The 15,860-nt window shown below is 35.6% G+C and overlaps 1 protein-coding gene across 4 annotated transcripts; it reads right to left on the minus strand.

Moving 5' to 3' along the window:
* Positions 1–481: 481 nt before the first annotated feature.
* Positions 482–14,718, minus strand: LOC107797638 (uncharacterized). Of its 4 annotated transcripts, none has more exons than XM_075219549.1 (12): positions 14,609–14,718; positions 14,357–14,456; positions 11,138–13,615; positions 10,864–10,993; positions 10,609–10,697; positions 10,120–10,364; positions 9,583–9,669; positions 9,359–9,458; positions 8,558–8,765; positions 8,349–8,481; positions 7,449–7,603; positions 6,841–7,368 (listed from the first exon to the last, which is right to left on the minus strand). In XM_075219549.1, exons 2-11 carry the CDS (start codon positions 14,450–14,452, stop codon positions 7,555–7,557), a joined length of 3,615 nt encoding a protein of 1,204 aa, XP_075075650.1. In that variant the 5' UTR covers positions 14,453–14,456; positions 14,609–14,718; the 3' UTR covers positions 6,841–7,368; positions 7,449–7,554. The 4 variants fall into 4 exon arrangements, with proteins under 4 accessions (XP_075075652.1, XP_075075650.1, XP_016476027.1 ...); XM_016620541.2 differs by lacking the exon at positions 14,609–14,718 and having other exon boundaries at positions 11,138–12,563; positions 12,708–13,615; positions 14,357–14,530; XM_075219551.1 differs by lacking the exons at positions 6,841–7,368; positions 14,609–14,718 and adding an exon at positions 482–618 and having other exon boundaries at positions 14,357–14,530.
* Positions 14,719–15,860: the final 1,142 nt, after the last annotated feature.

Genomic DNA, 15,860 nt, shown 5'->3' on the forward strand with positions numbered 1-15,860 from the left:
TTGGCAAATGCCAATCTCCTCTCGTTGCAAAAAGCCAGAAAAGGTTCAAATTCACTGCTGCAATAATAAAGTACTGTTGCTATTCCCGGGATTAAATTAAGTTAATACTGCTAATAGAAGATATTGCGTATTTATTGTTTAAAGTACTGTTGCCATATGATCAGGAGATCACGGGTTCGAGCCGTAAAAACATCTTGGACAAATACAAGGTAAGACTGCATATAATAGTCTCTTGTGGTCCGGCCCTTCCCGAATCCCGCACATAACGGGAGCTTAGTGCACCGGACTGCCCTTTTTTTTTTTGGAGTCATGAATGAGATGGTAGTTTTACTTAATTGCAAAACTAGAAGAAGGCAATATCGCCAGTGTATGACAGAGAAGAATCCAGAATCAGTCGGTTCTGATTAAGTCTGAAAATTCCCTCCCAGCCCTTTACAAAAGAGGACACTACAGGTCAAATAAGCAAAAAATTGCTGGTCTTTCAGTTGGTTCAACTTCTTTTTCCCAAGAATTTACCATCTCAGTGTCGGTCCTTAACATTCTTTCCAGCCAAGAAGGTCAACATCATTTTCTTCAGCCAAACATTCTAATCGGACCATTTATCCACATTGCAGAATTCTGAAAAAAAAAAAAAAAAAAAGCTATTGCCTTTAGTAACTCCTCAATGGAAAGACAACATCTAAAAGAGAAAATCATAGAAAATAAATATTGGTAATGACAAGCCAGTGCTTGTGTTTATCTGTTCCTTCTGATTATTTTATCTAGTTGCAATTGACCTGCACATTGTTGAGTTGATCAGCATATTTATCTATTGTCAAATGACACTCTGAACAGGACTTCCGCAAAATGCTATCTTCTAGGTTTCTGGAACCATGTTTGATCCTAATACTAAATGTTGGAAAAAATATTGATTATGGAGAATAAGAATTAGCTTGAGGCGTGCAAAGTACACTATCCTTAGGGATATTTCGTCCATAGAGTGATAAATAAAATTAGGCGTATCCCCCAAAATTCAACAAGCTATTATGGTATAACTAAGAGCAAAAACATCAAATATTGAATTAAAGAAAACCCAACACAAAAGAAAATGGAGAAGATATTTTGTTACTTTTTTCTTATCTATTCAAAGTGAACACAAAGGACTTATATAGTCCAAAAAAAGGGGATAAAAACAGTTACCAACATAATAGCCATTAGGGCTATATATACAAATGAATAGATTTGAATAAGGAATCCCGTAATAGCTATTCAATGGTCATATTGAGTTTGTAGAAATTAAATTCAAACTTAGCAGTTATCATTTACGAATATTAAAGAAATATATTCAAAATAATTAGTGTAATTAAGGCCCATTAACATAATATTAAAAGAATTAACCTAGACATGATTTTGAACATTTCTTTTTGAGATATTAAAATTATTTTTCCTAATAATCCCCCACATAACTGAAAAAGGATATTAAGGAATAGAATAAAATATGAAGTTTCGCTGGATTTTCATAAATGAGCATAATGCCTCGAATCTGGTGTCTCTTGAACTGTGAACCAGACCTAGATAAAATAATATTAAACATACAGAACAATTGGTGAAGTTTAGAACTTCTATGAACCAAGAATTCTTTTGTAAGTTTAGTATTTTATCTATCATATTATACCCAAGAATTGTTGTTTGTCGCAGTTTTATGCTCGCACCTGGATTTCGTGAGTGCTTTAGAAATTTTTGCCTTAAATTTCATAAGAGCAACCCCACTCCACACTCATATAGGTCCATCCATCAAGTGTATTCTGCAACGCAATACACCATCTATAAAAGACTATGTATTATTGTATTAAAAGTTTAATAACCTAGTCTCTCATTCATTGCAGTCTAGCACTATATACACACACACCATAGGAAGGGACATAATTTAATAGTGCATATTTGATCAACTAATGACTTATTTTTACCGATATGAACCTACTTCATGGGATCTCCAATCATATTGGTTGGATTACCATTATTGTTGATATAACTCAAATTGGTAATAGTCTTATTCCCCTTGATATTGCATATATTAATTTTCTTCCCAAAGGTTTGTTAGAGGATCAACCAAATTCACTTTTGACTTCACATAATCTATGGAAAAAAATTCATTTTTCAGCAGTGCTTTATCACATTATGTCTCAATCGAATGTATCGAATCTTTCAATTGAAGGATTTATTTTTATCAATGGCTATTGCAACTTGGCAATCACAATGCATAGACACAAAAGGTGTCGATTTTATTCCTAACCAAAAGGTTATTTAACCACTCGGCTCATTGCCAGCCAATTCCAATGCCAAAAACTTAGACTTCATGGTAGATCTAGCTATTATTGTTTGTTTAGCTGATTTCCAAGCCACGACACCTCCACCAAGGGTCAATACATATCCACTAGTAGATTTTGTCTCATTTGAATTAGAGATCCAGTTAGTATCACTATATCATTCTAATATAGTGGGAAAGCCACTATGTTTAATATCATAATTCATGGTACTGCTTAAATATTTCATTACTCTTACTAATGCATTCCAATGGGCATGATTCGGGTTTTGAGTATATCTACACACAACATATGCAATATCAAATCTAGTAAAATTTATCAAATGCATTAGACCAGGGGCGGACCTACGTTAGGAGTAGGGGGAGGGCCACCGGAACCCGTTGGCCTTGGCGAAGTCACTGTATATTTTGTATATATAGGTATATACATGGAGGACCCTTAAATATTGGGAGAAATTCAAAAATAGCCAGATTTACATGTGGTCATTCAAAAATAGCCATAATTTCAAAAGTAATCGAATTTTAACCACTTTTTCATGTAAAGATAAATCTGAACGAAAATACTGTTCAAAATTCGAAAAGATAGTATAATTATACTGGAGTTCCAGTATAATACACCGATCCAGCATAATATACTGGAGTCTCCAGTATATTATACTAGAACTTTCCGTGTGTTGGAGTTCCAGCATTCATACACAGGTGCACCGATCTCCAATATATTATGCTGGAATTTTCCGTATTGTAGTAAAATCGTAACTATTTTTCAATAACTTTGCAATCACTAGCTATTTTTGAATGACCAATCCGAAAACTGGCTAGCCCGTGCTATTTTTACTTAAATATTTTACTGATACCCCCAAAATCACAAAAGGCCACATGGGAAAGTTGGTGGAGTGTACCTGCTGAAACCTCCTAATCCCACTTGTTGTCTTGGGATTGAATCCCAACTCTTGCCTTTTGGGTTTACCTCTTACTTTACTAATTTCAATGATTGTTATACTTAATAGTCAAACTGATTTTTTTCTTTTATATTTTTTAAATTCAATTATTTAATACTTGGTCATAAAATCAACTTAATTAATGTTATCCTGTTTCAAGTCCCTCCCTCAAATCAAGCTCCAAACCAAGAAAATTACAAAACCTCCTCCCTCACTTCGAAAAAGTAGCAGCATCTAGCGATTCCGGCGCTAGCGACTAAGAATTTATATTTTGTTGATAAGTTATCATAATTGCTAAGTTTTTCGAGTAAAATTCAAATTTTATTTTGTAAAAATGAATTTAATTCTATATCAATAGCTTCTTTCCAAAATGAGGCATCAGACGAAGAAATTCTATATCAATAGCTTCATTGCTAAAAGATTTTTCTTTCCTTGGTCTTTTGCTTCTTCTTAATTTCTCACTTTTAAAATTATTTTGAATAATAGGAACATGAGAAATATTATTACTTTGCGTAATAGGAACATGAAAAATATTCTCAAGTTTTAAAGGAAATATATTTTCAAAAAGTTCAGCATTTTATGTTTCAACAATAATGTTATGTTTAAGCAGAGCACTTTTAACTACTAAAAAACTATATGTTGCACTACTTTCAACACACCTAATAAACATACAATCAGATGTTTTAGATTCTATCTTCCTTTTCTTATTATCAGGTAACAACACTTAGGCAAAGTACCCCCACACTTTTAAATATTTCAAGTTAAGGAGATAGCCTTTACAACTTATAAGGAGTTTTACCCATTTTCTTATCGGGAATGCTATTTTGTAAATGACAAGCAAATAAAATGGCTTCACCCCAAAGATTATCCGGGACACCAGAACTAGCAAGCATGTTATTTATCATTTCTTTTAGGGTTCTATTTTTCCTTTTCGCTACACCATTTGATTTTGATGAATATGGAGGTGTTATCTCATGAATTATGCCTTCTTTTATCCCAACAAATCATTCAACAAAATAAATTCACCACCTCTATCGGATCTAACTCTTTTAATTTTCATACTAAATTGATTCTCTACTTCTGATTTGTGGATTAAAAACTTATCAATGGCTTCATCTGTATTTCTTAACAAATAAACTTTTGTATATCTAGAAAAATCGTATATAAATGTCACATAATATTTTTCCCTCCCTAGCCATAGTTCGTTTCAAGTCTCCAAAGTCAGTATGAATTAAACTTAACAATTCAGATTCTCTATGTACAAAAGCACATGATTTCTTAGTTTGTTTAGCTTTTACACAAACTTCACACGTATCAATATTTGAAATAAGACCTTCAAAATGCATCTTCTTAATATAAGATAAACTAACATGTCCTAATCTAGCATGTCATAAATTAAAAGAGTCAATCAAGTAAGCAGAAGAACTAGCATTTTTATTCATAATATTGAGTACAAATAAGCCATGGTTACAATAACCCTTGCCAACGAAATTATCATTTTTGGTTAACACGGCCTTATCAGATTCAAAAGAAATATTCACTCCCACTTTTCCTAATAATCCCACAGAGACCAAATTGGCTTGGATACTAGGAACGTGCAACATATTATTCAATGTTGAGTTTTGCCAGATGTGAGTTTGAGAATAACTTTGCCTTTTTCAAGAACTTGAGCAATTCTTGAGTGACCAAGATAGATAACTTCTTCTCCTTCCTCAACTTGGGTGTAAGAGACAAAGCTTTTTTTGTTAGCACAACATGTGCCTAGTGCCACAAGAATCTAACACTCAATCTTTCACACAAGCAACAAGGTTCACTTTGGAAACAATCGCATCAATTATATCATCCACTTTGGCTTCAGTCAAATTTACTTTAGCCTTGGCGGGATTGTTATTCCCAGCCCTTTTCCGGCATTGAGTAGCATGATGGCCAGGTTTGCCACACACAAAACAATTACCTTTTTTTTGAAGGTTTGATTGTTGGTTTTGGGCTTATAACCATTTCTTTTGTCTACCTGTTGATTGATTTGCTCTGACGTTTGTTGTCCTTCACAAGGTTAGCTGCAATCTCCTTTCCTTTTTCAACACCAACTTGCTTGCAGTTAAAATTATCTCCACAAAAAACCTCAATAACATGAGGAAAAGGTTTGGCATATGTACTTGGTGATGGAATAGCAATAGAAACAGTAGGTGTAGAGGGTGTAGTAACATCAACAACAACATTACCAGTGTTATTCTCCATAATAACAACGGGTAAATATCCTTAAGATTGTTAGAAAAAATATTGATTATGGGTAATAAGAATTAGCTTGAGTCGTGTCAAGGACACTATCCTTAAGGATATTTCGCTCACATAGTGATAGAATAAAATTAAGCGTACCCCCAAAAGTTCAACAACTCTTCTAGTATAAATTAAGAGCAGAAACAACAAAAGTTGAATAAAAAAAAACCAACACAAAAGAAAAAGGAGAAGATATTTTGTTACTTTTTTCTTATCTATTCAAAGCGAACACAAAGGACTTATGCAAAGACCCATTAACATAATATTAAAAGAATGAACCTAGACATGATTTTGAACATTTCTTTTTGAGATATTAAAATTATTTTTTCTAACATTAAGCAACCTTGGGAAACTAGCATCTAAATCATGAAATCACCATTGTGACGTTGTAATGATGCTAACGACAGTCCGGCTTCCTCATCATTTGGGTGAAAGTGCTGAGGAAGGCAACAGATCTGTGCAGTGGCATGAGGGTCCATATATATTTCTCTTTAGGCACATTTTAGCTTTAAATTTTGTTGATCTCCGTCCTTCTTGACAGAACCATTCGCTGTTCGTTTTAATTCACTTACCTCTATGACTATTGACAAAGGCCAATATCCTTCTTTCATAGCAGAAAACCAGAAAGGTTCAATTCACTGCTGTAACAATAAAATACTGCTATGTTGATGTGGGTATTCAAAGTAAAAGTATTGCTTATTATACGAAAAAGACGTTTATGTTTTTAGTTCCTGAAAGAAAGGTCATGAATGAGAGTGGTAGTATAACACTATAACTAGCAAAGGCTGATATTGCCAGCGGTGACAGAGAGGAAATGGGGCAGACCTGATAGCAATTGGCAATCAAGCTTTGCATATTTGCATTTCATATGTTCCCATCTGTGGCTGTCTCACATGGCCTCGTTTCTTTCTCTCAGTGATGGTATAACAGAGTACCAACTATTTACGAGGCTTGTACCAATAAAACTAGAAGACATCCTTTTACAAGTAAAGATTCAACATGCCTAGAGACCCTTCCTATGACTACTCTTGGTTGCCATGAAAGGCATTGCCATTCTTCCCTGCATCTCAGAAAGGAAGAATAGAGGGGGAATGTAGGCTCTGCAAAATGGTTTTTATGGTCTCTAAGCTAGCAAAGAATGAAGGAGAGCAATTGATAAGATTCGTTATTTTCGATTATGCTGGCAAAGAGATTAAATTAAAATGACATCACGAATAAACGAACCAGAATTTAGAGACATGACCAACTCCCTATGCAGTGATATCAGAACAGAACCATCTGTTAAGCTGATGAAACGAAGAAATTTATGTGAGGACAAAGATGTGAGCAAGAAACTATTACGAGCAATGTGATCAGAGGCATCAAAGTTAATAATCCGAAAAGTTGAATTATTAATATTGGGAGATATACAAACTGTAGAGTTTATAGCTATATGCTGCAGCTGACTGAGCTTGTTGGGATACTTTTCGTTGAACTTGATAACCAATCTATGAAGTTCTTATTTCAAACTCTTCCTTATCTTGAGCATATTCCAAGCAAAAAACATTATCGGTATCTTTGGATACTTACGAATTTGAGTAACAAGTGTCGTGAAGACGACCACAACATTTGCAACAGGAGCATTGAAGATGTATCCACGTTCACAATCAAATACTTAGACTCCACAAAATCTCCACAGTTTCCTAAGTCGAATGTTGTTGCAGATATCTTGAACATATCGGAATTAGAGTGGAATATAATGGAGAAACCTAGTAGCTAAGTGAATTCTCCATTTTAAGAGTTTCCCCACCAGTTAGAATTTGATGTCTGACATGCTCAAAAAGTAGAATGCATTATCCAAAAGGATCAACCCTGTGTTTAGATTTCCAGTTATGCCAATAATGCTCGGAAAACAGTCATATCAAATCTAGTAATATTTAAGAGAAGCTAACCTTTGGGAAGGATCGTTGCGGTCTTTGAATATCATTAGCAACATGCTTCGGCCTTGTTCCAAAGGCGAACAAGTCGTCAAAGCTATGAAATACCAAGATTTCTGGTTCAACAGACAGCCACATCTATCACTCCCGTTGATGTTGATTTTGATGTTCTGCAGGAATGTCATCAGCTGGCTTATCAAAGATGATCAGAAAATCCTTGACCTAGGAACGGAAGTTCAAGAGAAGATGAGTATGAGAGAATTTTTCTATTCAACTTTTTGGAGATAATTTTGGGGTTTAGGTAAAACCATCAGACATTAGGACAAAAGATGAGGCAGAAACTTGATAATGTTTAGTTAGGAATCCGCTTGATCAATTGGTAGACCTTTCATAGAAAGAAGACATGGGACCTATCTTGCTTTGCTTTAATTCAAACATGATAATAGACCAAAAAGATAGAAGAACATTTGAAAATAGAGTAAGGATGATATAAGAACACACAATTAACAATAAACTAAAGAAATAGTTGAGACTAGAGAAAAAAAGAATTTGTTAACACCTCGTATTAATGTTTTGTTCTTTAGATACCATACCTCATAAATAGATAATGAGGTTAATACTATACAAAAATCTGACATATGTATGAATGTAGTAAATGAATGTTTGAGATACATTTATGGTGGTGATGACTCAGTTATACCGTGCAGTTATTGGGTCTAATTGACTTCTTGTTCATATCATTAGCTTCCATATGAGTGAGTTTGACTGCTGGACAATACCATTAGTTTCAAGCAAATATATATTATGATTCTTGTTACTATAATTTCTGTTCCTCGTGGATATGAACCTTATAGCGCTCTGGTTAGTCTCTTCTTCAACCCTTTCAAAGCAGAGCAAAAGAGAGAGGAAACATACTCCATAGATCCTTGGTCCACAGTTGCACAACCCTCAACTTGCTTTGCTTGGAATACCTCAGAAACAGCAGTATTGTCATCCAAGTCAACATTGTCTTTGCTGTTTGTATTGTCAGAATGAGTTTGCTGGGCTTCTGCAAGAGTTCTTAAATTTCAGCTGCAGAACAGATATTCATCTTTTGTTCACAACAGACAGAAGATTTCATATACCTGTTAATACACTCGACACCACAGAATGGTTCTTTTGAAGGATCTTCTGACACATTATGGTACCCTGGAAATCAAGGAAAGTATAATCCAAGAAGTTTACTCTCTCTGATTCTTTCATCACTGAGAAACCAAATGAAGCGGTCCATGTGTCTAGAACAGCAGGAACTGCTGGCAAAACTAGCCTCTCAACTCCTAATTCCATGAGTTTCTGGAAGAAAATACCAACATAGCATTTAATGAAACAGAAGCAGAACCAGTTAATAAGTATATTTGGACTGTATGACTAAACTCAAAAATAGCATCTTCAAATCAAGCATTTAAGTCTGACTATACAGCAACTAAGTAATTTATTCGGACCAATGCAGTTCACATAACATATTTGCCCTACTAGCATCACTTTTGCTAAGTCGAATGTGAAACCCTAAGACTGTTACTACCATGGCATTGTGGACATTGGCTAACGAACATTTCCAAATATCAGAAGATCTTTTCCAATAAAATGTACGTTAACAACCCCTCATAAGGATATCTGACCATTTAACCCGCTTAAATACATAGCCTAAAAACATCTTGAATCTGCAGCCCTGGATGAGGAAAGTAACCTATAACTAATATTTACAAGAAAATACAAACGAAGATCTTTTTATACTTTATATAGCTTTCATGGACATCCCTGCATCAGAAAGAATATGCTCGGGCCTCTTTTAGAGATGTTCCTTTGGTATCCCTCAGCTTAAACACACTACCACCATCTCACAAAAAAAAAAAGAGTCAAAGCTGGACTGGAGAAGAGATGCATACCTTTTCGAGCTCATTCATTAAAATGCGACACATTCCAAGTCGGCGATGCTGAAATTGTGTTGCAACAAGAGGGATCTCTGCCACCTTTTCTCCATAAACCCTTTGAGATGACAGGAAAAGTATATAAAAGTTTTGTTTATTACGTTCAGAATTATGGAAAAGTGTACAAGGAAGAGTACAAAACTGATGGTAATTTGTCCTGAGAATATATAACAATGTGGTACCTTACAGTTGCTACTGTAATCAGTTCGTCATTTCTTCCTAACAGCACAGTGTAAAAACCTTGAAAATTTAAGCGGTTTAGCTCTGACCTGCAATTTCAGATTTTATATGTTTGTCGTTAGTAGAAATAATAAAACTCTAATCATATTTTTTAATAAAACAATTAAAGAATATTACATGTCTACACGAGAATTCAGCTAATTTTGGAGATAATATACCTAGAACACAATACTACCTTTGAAAGAACAATATTGGTACCCAGCAAACTACAGCTAGGTACTGACTTCATGATTGGTGCAAACCTCTACTAAACTACTAAAGTATGTCAACAATGAGTAGTCATGTTAAAGCATATCAGAAAGGTCTGTTTTACATAAAATTATGCATTTGAACGCAAACACTTGGTCTATTTTTCTATAAGTAAATGATCAAAACTATTTGAAATGAAAGGATTAAAATTAAAAGTAGACCACTAAGATTGTGCTGAATAGATTACATCAGAAAACCAGACTGACTCATCTTGAAAATCTGAATCTTACCGTCTACTAAAGATAACATCTTCTACAATATCTCTCCTAGTGTGAGGTTCTTTGACAGGTTCAAAACATTCATGCATCACATCCAAAGCAACACTAAGTCTGCTATAATTCTCCACACTGGACTCATAATCCACGATATCAGAACCAGAATCATCAGGTTCTATATATTTCAACAGTGTCCAAGTTAGGTTATCATCCCCCACTATAACTGGCTTTCCCAAAAGATGATGCATACCCAAAAATATCTGCAAAAAAATAAAAATCGTGTCAGATACAATATTTCCCCAGAGTTAAAACCCAAAGAAAATGAAAAAAAGCACTACTTAAGCATGTTATCATAATGTTTCTCAGGCATTAAATATTTTCCTAGGTTGCAAAATTAAGACCAATCAAATGTAGCATTTATCTCATCGCACAGTTGTTTCAAGCGCGTTTTATAACTTTTCAACGGATTAAAAGTGCACTTTGAAGAAAGCATGCTTCAAATACCAGCTCACAACTCTTGTTGCAAAACCAATTTCCTTCAGGATAATTATCCAGCTTTCCAGGACCCTTGCTTCTAACGCACCGAGCATGATCTGCATTGGATCAATCTTAATCAGTAAATAAATACATATATGGAGATATGCATGCACACACATACACACAGTTCTATATTTCTGAGCATGAAAATGTTACAGGAACATACTAGAAAGATCAAAAAATGTAGCAGGAACATATGAGAAAGATCAGACAGTTCCTTACACTTATGCTCGCACTGACAACAAATTAGAACATTGTTCTCTGTAAAGTGGTTTCTGTTTGTATCAAATCCACTATGACCACACACTTTACAACAGCATGATGGGCAAAACCAGTCACCATCTGGAACCTCCTGTTTAAACAATTTGCAAAATAAAACCAGTGGAAGAAGTATATAAAAAGATATGCCTCACTCTATAACCATGATCCAGTACTATTTAGCTTTTTGATTGAGGATTAAGAAACGAAGTAGAATATAACAATAAGAAAGTGATACCTTCATTCCAAGACAATCAGGATGAAATGAAGAAGGGCATTCATCACATAGAATTAATTCACCGCCATAATGACACACTGAACATATATAGTCATTCGTGCTAAAACGACTACCCTTCTTCTCAGCACGTGGTTCTTTCCTGGTGTTTTTTACACTCTGTTTGCGTTTCATCTGCAGTTGGCACTCAAGAAGAGACCTTCCATCCTCTAAAAATATATTTGCTGAAGGTCTGTGACAACTGCTTCCAGCATGAGTTTCAAAGTTACGAAGACCATAAATTTTTTCGCAGCAATTGCATTTGATTCCTTCACGAGTTATCTGCCCGTGTGCCATTGGATTACCATACTTCTTTGCACAATATAGTACCTTAGTATGTGGCAGAACCACATTATTGTCTATCAACCAGGATAAAACTGTTCGAGATGTTTTATGAGAGGAAGAAGGAGCCGCCTGCCGAGTTCTTTTACTTGATCGCATCACACAGGCCGAAGGATGAGGTCCTATACCATTTCCTTTTTTGAGTGAAGGCCAAGATCTTTTTCCTTTTGATACAGGCAAGCCACTTATGTGGATATCTTTTTCATCATCACGCTTTCTCTTCTTTCTTGGTTTGGTCATGCGACAAAATTTGACTTTACCATTTTGAAGGGGTTCTCTTAACAATGACATAGGAGATGTCCCCACTGGTAACGTCTCACATGAGCTTTTCGCAGGTGAAGAGTTTCTCTCGAACTCCATAGCAGCTGATGGAGAAGACACTTTTTCCGGTAAGTGGCTTTCAGCTTCCCACTTCTGTGCGCACCATCTGCAAGCTTTTCGAAGAGAGGCAAATAGTTTTCCTTCAGGCGAACAGTATCGCAATTTTCTGTCTTTCTTCCCAGCAAAAAAGATTTTCCATCCAATTGCAGCTAGGTGTTTCTTAGCTTTCAGGGATGTATCCCCTACCCTCACCCCATGTTTATAGGACTTCCAATAGGCACTGTGTAGAGATTTCGGAGAACAATAGTCAATTACAGCTTGAGGGCAGATTTCAGGAACAATAGTTGTTTCTTCAGAAGGAGATGGCAATTCAGGCACCTCACTGCATGTTGGTGGTCTTGCCGCGCAAGGAGACTTATCAGGTGATCCGTATAAATTTCTTTGTTCAACTGGGGGAACCAGCTCACAAGCTTTTGACTCTTCCAACACATGGCAAACTTGACTAAGTGACTGGCATATCTTTCCATTAGGAGCAATGTAACGTTTCCTAATGATTCCGCAATCCATTACGAGTTCAAATTTCCAACCCAAAAACAAGAGATGCTTCTTAAATTTTTTTATTGAGGACATAGATGGCATATACTTTGCAATTGCATCAGGGCAAAAGTCAGGTTCATCTGCCGGGGTCTGCCCCTCGAATCTCTTCTTTTTTGTAGTAGGTCTCCCCCTGCGACGCTTAAAATTAGTGCAAGTCAGTGGTTCACTTTTGGTACTGGACAAAATACCAGCAAAATCATCATTAGGCGGAGGTAAAACAGAGAAAGCATGAGGTGATACAGACAGTTCTTCTTTTTGGCTAAGAGGAACTGACCTACAAACATCATTAACACACAATTGAACATCCTTTTTGCTAGGCGCAAAACCCTCTGAAACATACTGCTTAACAACAGGTTGAAGATGGGAAACATTCGGATCCATAAGCTGCATGCCTGCAGTATCTAATTTGCAAGTGGCTTCAGTAACAGGTGCATTCGAGTTATCAAAATATGTTTCAAGGTTCAGTTTAGCCTCAAGAGTAACTTCTGAAACTTCCAGCAATCGGCCTCTCTCTACAAAGTCCTGTGAGGAGTTCAGTTCAGAAAAAAATTGATTGATAGCTAACTTGGTATTATCATGAACAACTTCCTTCACCAAATTCCACCAAATATCTCCCAAAGATGAAGTCCACTCAAAATTCTCATAATCCTTTTTCAGCTGCACTTCATACCAAATTTGTTTTACTGAGACTAAAAGGGGGTGTAGATGCGCGATCTCCTCAATCACATCAAGAAACATCCAGGAACCACGAGGCTCCCATTCTTCTGTAACCTCATCCCAGTCTTGAGTTATACGCAGCTTGTCCACTTGAGCCTTCATTTCATCACCCATATCTGGAAAGAAAATTTTCCGTTCCACAGCACAGTCTTCATGGTCAAATATCACACCTTCCCACCAGGCATCTTGATAAAACAAATCTACACATTGTCCATAATGTAAATGCCATCTGCTAAATTCACATGGAGGTGGCAAAGGCCTAATTAGACCACGATAATGGACGGGCTTTTGATTAGCGGGATTTACCCCATCAACCATAGGAGAAACCGTCACAAATTCAACCAAGTTGCCAGAACCATCATCTGACAGAAGGTGATCATATTTAACTTGACGAACCAAATCATCACAACCAATCACAGCACCCACGTGCCATGAACCCAAAAACCCATCATCAACACTCCTCACCTGCATAAATCATAATCCAGTTACAAGAACATTCAAGACGTATCGTTGTCCCCCCACTCTCCCTCCATTTTGTTAATGTAAGCCATACACTTTACAACATTCAAAATACCAAAAACAAATGATGCCATTGAACTAATAACTGGAAGGGAGATATTAAAGCAGTCCATAGAACTCCCTAATATTTTCATCATTGATGCTGAAATTAAGGTTTATATGTACAATGGTCAATGAACCGCAAAAATTGAGCACACCCTTTTACTAGTTCAATCTAATATAATTCCAGGTCATTCAGTTCGTGAGCAATAAACAAAATCCACATGCAATCGCGATGCAGGTTGCTATCCAGTGTTATCAATTGTTTGCCTAATTACATATACAAATATATAACAAGAAAAGATAGATAACACAATGTGAGTAAATCAACCTTAGAAAACTATCTTTCGTAAACTTAATAACACCAGTGAAGCCTAAATGTCAAGAATTCAGTCAAAAAAGTTATCAAAACCCAAAATCCGGAACTGATACAACCTTATGAACCACAAAAACAAAAACAAAAAACATATATTCCCTCTGGCCCATTTAACATTTAATTTTTTATTCAAACATTTCTGATTATAAAAACTCTGATCAGAAGTATTGTACGTAAATTTAAATTCTAAAAATTGAGAAATCATGTCCAAACTGATAAAAGTTGAAACAAATGAATCAAAAAAAATAATTTAAACAGAGCATTGAGAGTACCTCAACTTTTTGATCAATAACCAGTTTCCGATGAGTTCCTCCATCTACTTTGCGCTTCCTTTTCCTCAAGACTCGTTCTTCATTTTCTGCCGCCATTGAACTGTGCTATGCAAAAGCGTTAGGGGAATGAAAGGGATTACACTGAATCAGTATCCCACAGTTAGAGAGAAATATATATGCATAAATATTAACAATATATATATATGCATAATATTAATAACAATTAATTCGATAGCGAAATTGTCGGATTACATTATTCTCTTTTTACCAAGTAACACCTCTTCTTCCAGTTTTCTCTGTCTGTTCGTTTCGGGAATATAACTATTATTATTATAATATAAATTTTTTTCCCCTGCAGTTTCGGAAATAAGTTAAAGTATGTTCAGGAAAGGACTTATAATGAGGGTGCAAATTTGATATGTTTATCCAGTGGGGACAAGAGAATTGACGGTTGTGATTTTAATTAGTACAAAATTCCGTGCCAACATGGAATTGGAACACGTTCATTTTGTACCCATAAGATAAATTATTGTACTACTAATACTTTATGAATTTTTACCTTTTCTGTTGTTTTCAAAATTGATCCTACTGTATGTGTCTTTCAAGTAATTTTTACTTCACAAAGACATTAAGTGGGCGTTTGGGAAAGTAGATGTCTAAAATATCAGTTATGTTATAAATATATTATATTATGGATGTTCATTTAGTACTCCGTTGTAAATAATCTTCCTGAAGAAGCTATCCATATGGGACTCCACCGTAAATATGTTTATCTATTTAGTACTCTATTGGAAATAAGCTTCCTGAAGAAGCTTATCACTTCGGTACCCGGTTATGGATAAACATTACCTTAGGTAGAAGATTATCCATACCGGGTATAATAAGTTTATCCATTCAGTACTCCGTTATGGATAAACATTGCTCTCAGTAGAAGATTATCCATATCTGGTATAGTAGCAGCTTACACAGCAGCTTGCAGTAGCAGCTTACACAGCAGCTTGCAGTAGCAGCTTACACAGCAGCTTGCAGTAGCAGCTTACACAGCAGCTTGCAGTAGCAGCTTTGCGTAGCAGCTTACACAGCAGCTTGCGTAGTAGCTTACACAACAGCTTCCTTTCTTCTATAAATAGAAGAGATTTCAGTTCATTATATACATCAGTTTGAATTCGAATAATATATCAGTTTCTCTCTATACTTGTCTTTACTTTATAGTCTTTATTTTATAACACGTTATCAGCACGAGACTCTGCCATCTCGAGCAAATATTTTGAAAGTATCTGAGGTAAGAACTTTCTTTTCCTAAATAATGTCAAATCTTTCTAAACTTGAATTTGTTGCCCTAGATATATTGGGCAAAAGCTACATGTCTTGGGTGCTTGATGCTGAAATTCATCTTGATGCGATGGGTCTAGCAGACACCATCAAAGACAAAAATCAGGCATCAAACCAAGACCGTGCCAAAGCAATGATATTCTTACGCCATCACCTTGATGAGGGCCTGAAA

Source organism: Nicotiana tabacum, chromosome 8 (genome assembly GCF_000715075.1).
Source record: "Nicotiana tabacum cultivar K326 chromosome 8, ASM71507v2, whole genome shotgun sequence".
Classification (NCBI taxonomy): domain Eukaryota; kingdom Viridiplantae; phylum Streptophyta; class Magnoliopsida; order Solanales; family Solanaceae; genus Nicotiana; species Nicotiana tabacum.

What these genes read in the sequence shown, in the direction of transcription:
- LOC107797638 (XM_075219551.1), bottom strand. Translation starts at nt 14,452, where the DNA reads ATGGCGGCAGAAAATGAAGAACGAGTCTTGAGGAAAAGGAAGCGCAAA. An exon ending in GCAACAAGAGTTGTGAGCTG is followed by an intron (nt 10,365 to 10,608) that starts GTATTTGAAGCA and finishes ATTTTTTTGCAG; the next exon opens with ATATTTTTGGGTATGCATCA. An exon ending in GGTGTCGAGTGTATTAACAG is followed by an intron (nt 8,482 to 8,557) that starts GTATATGAAATC and finishes GAACTCTTGCAG; the next exon opens with AAGCCCAGCAAACTCATTCT.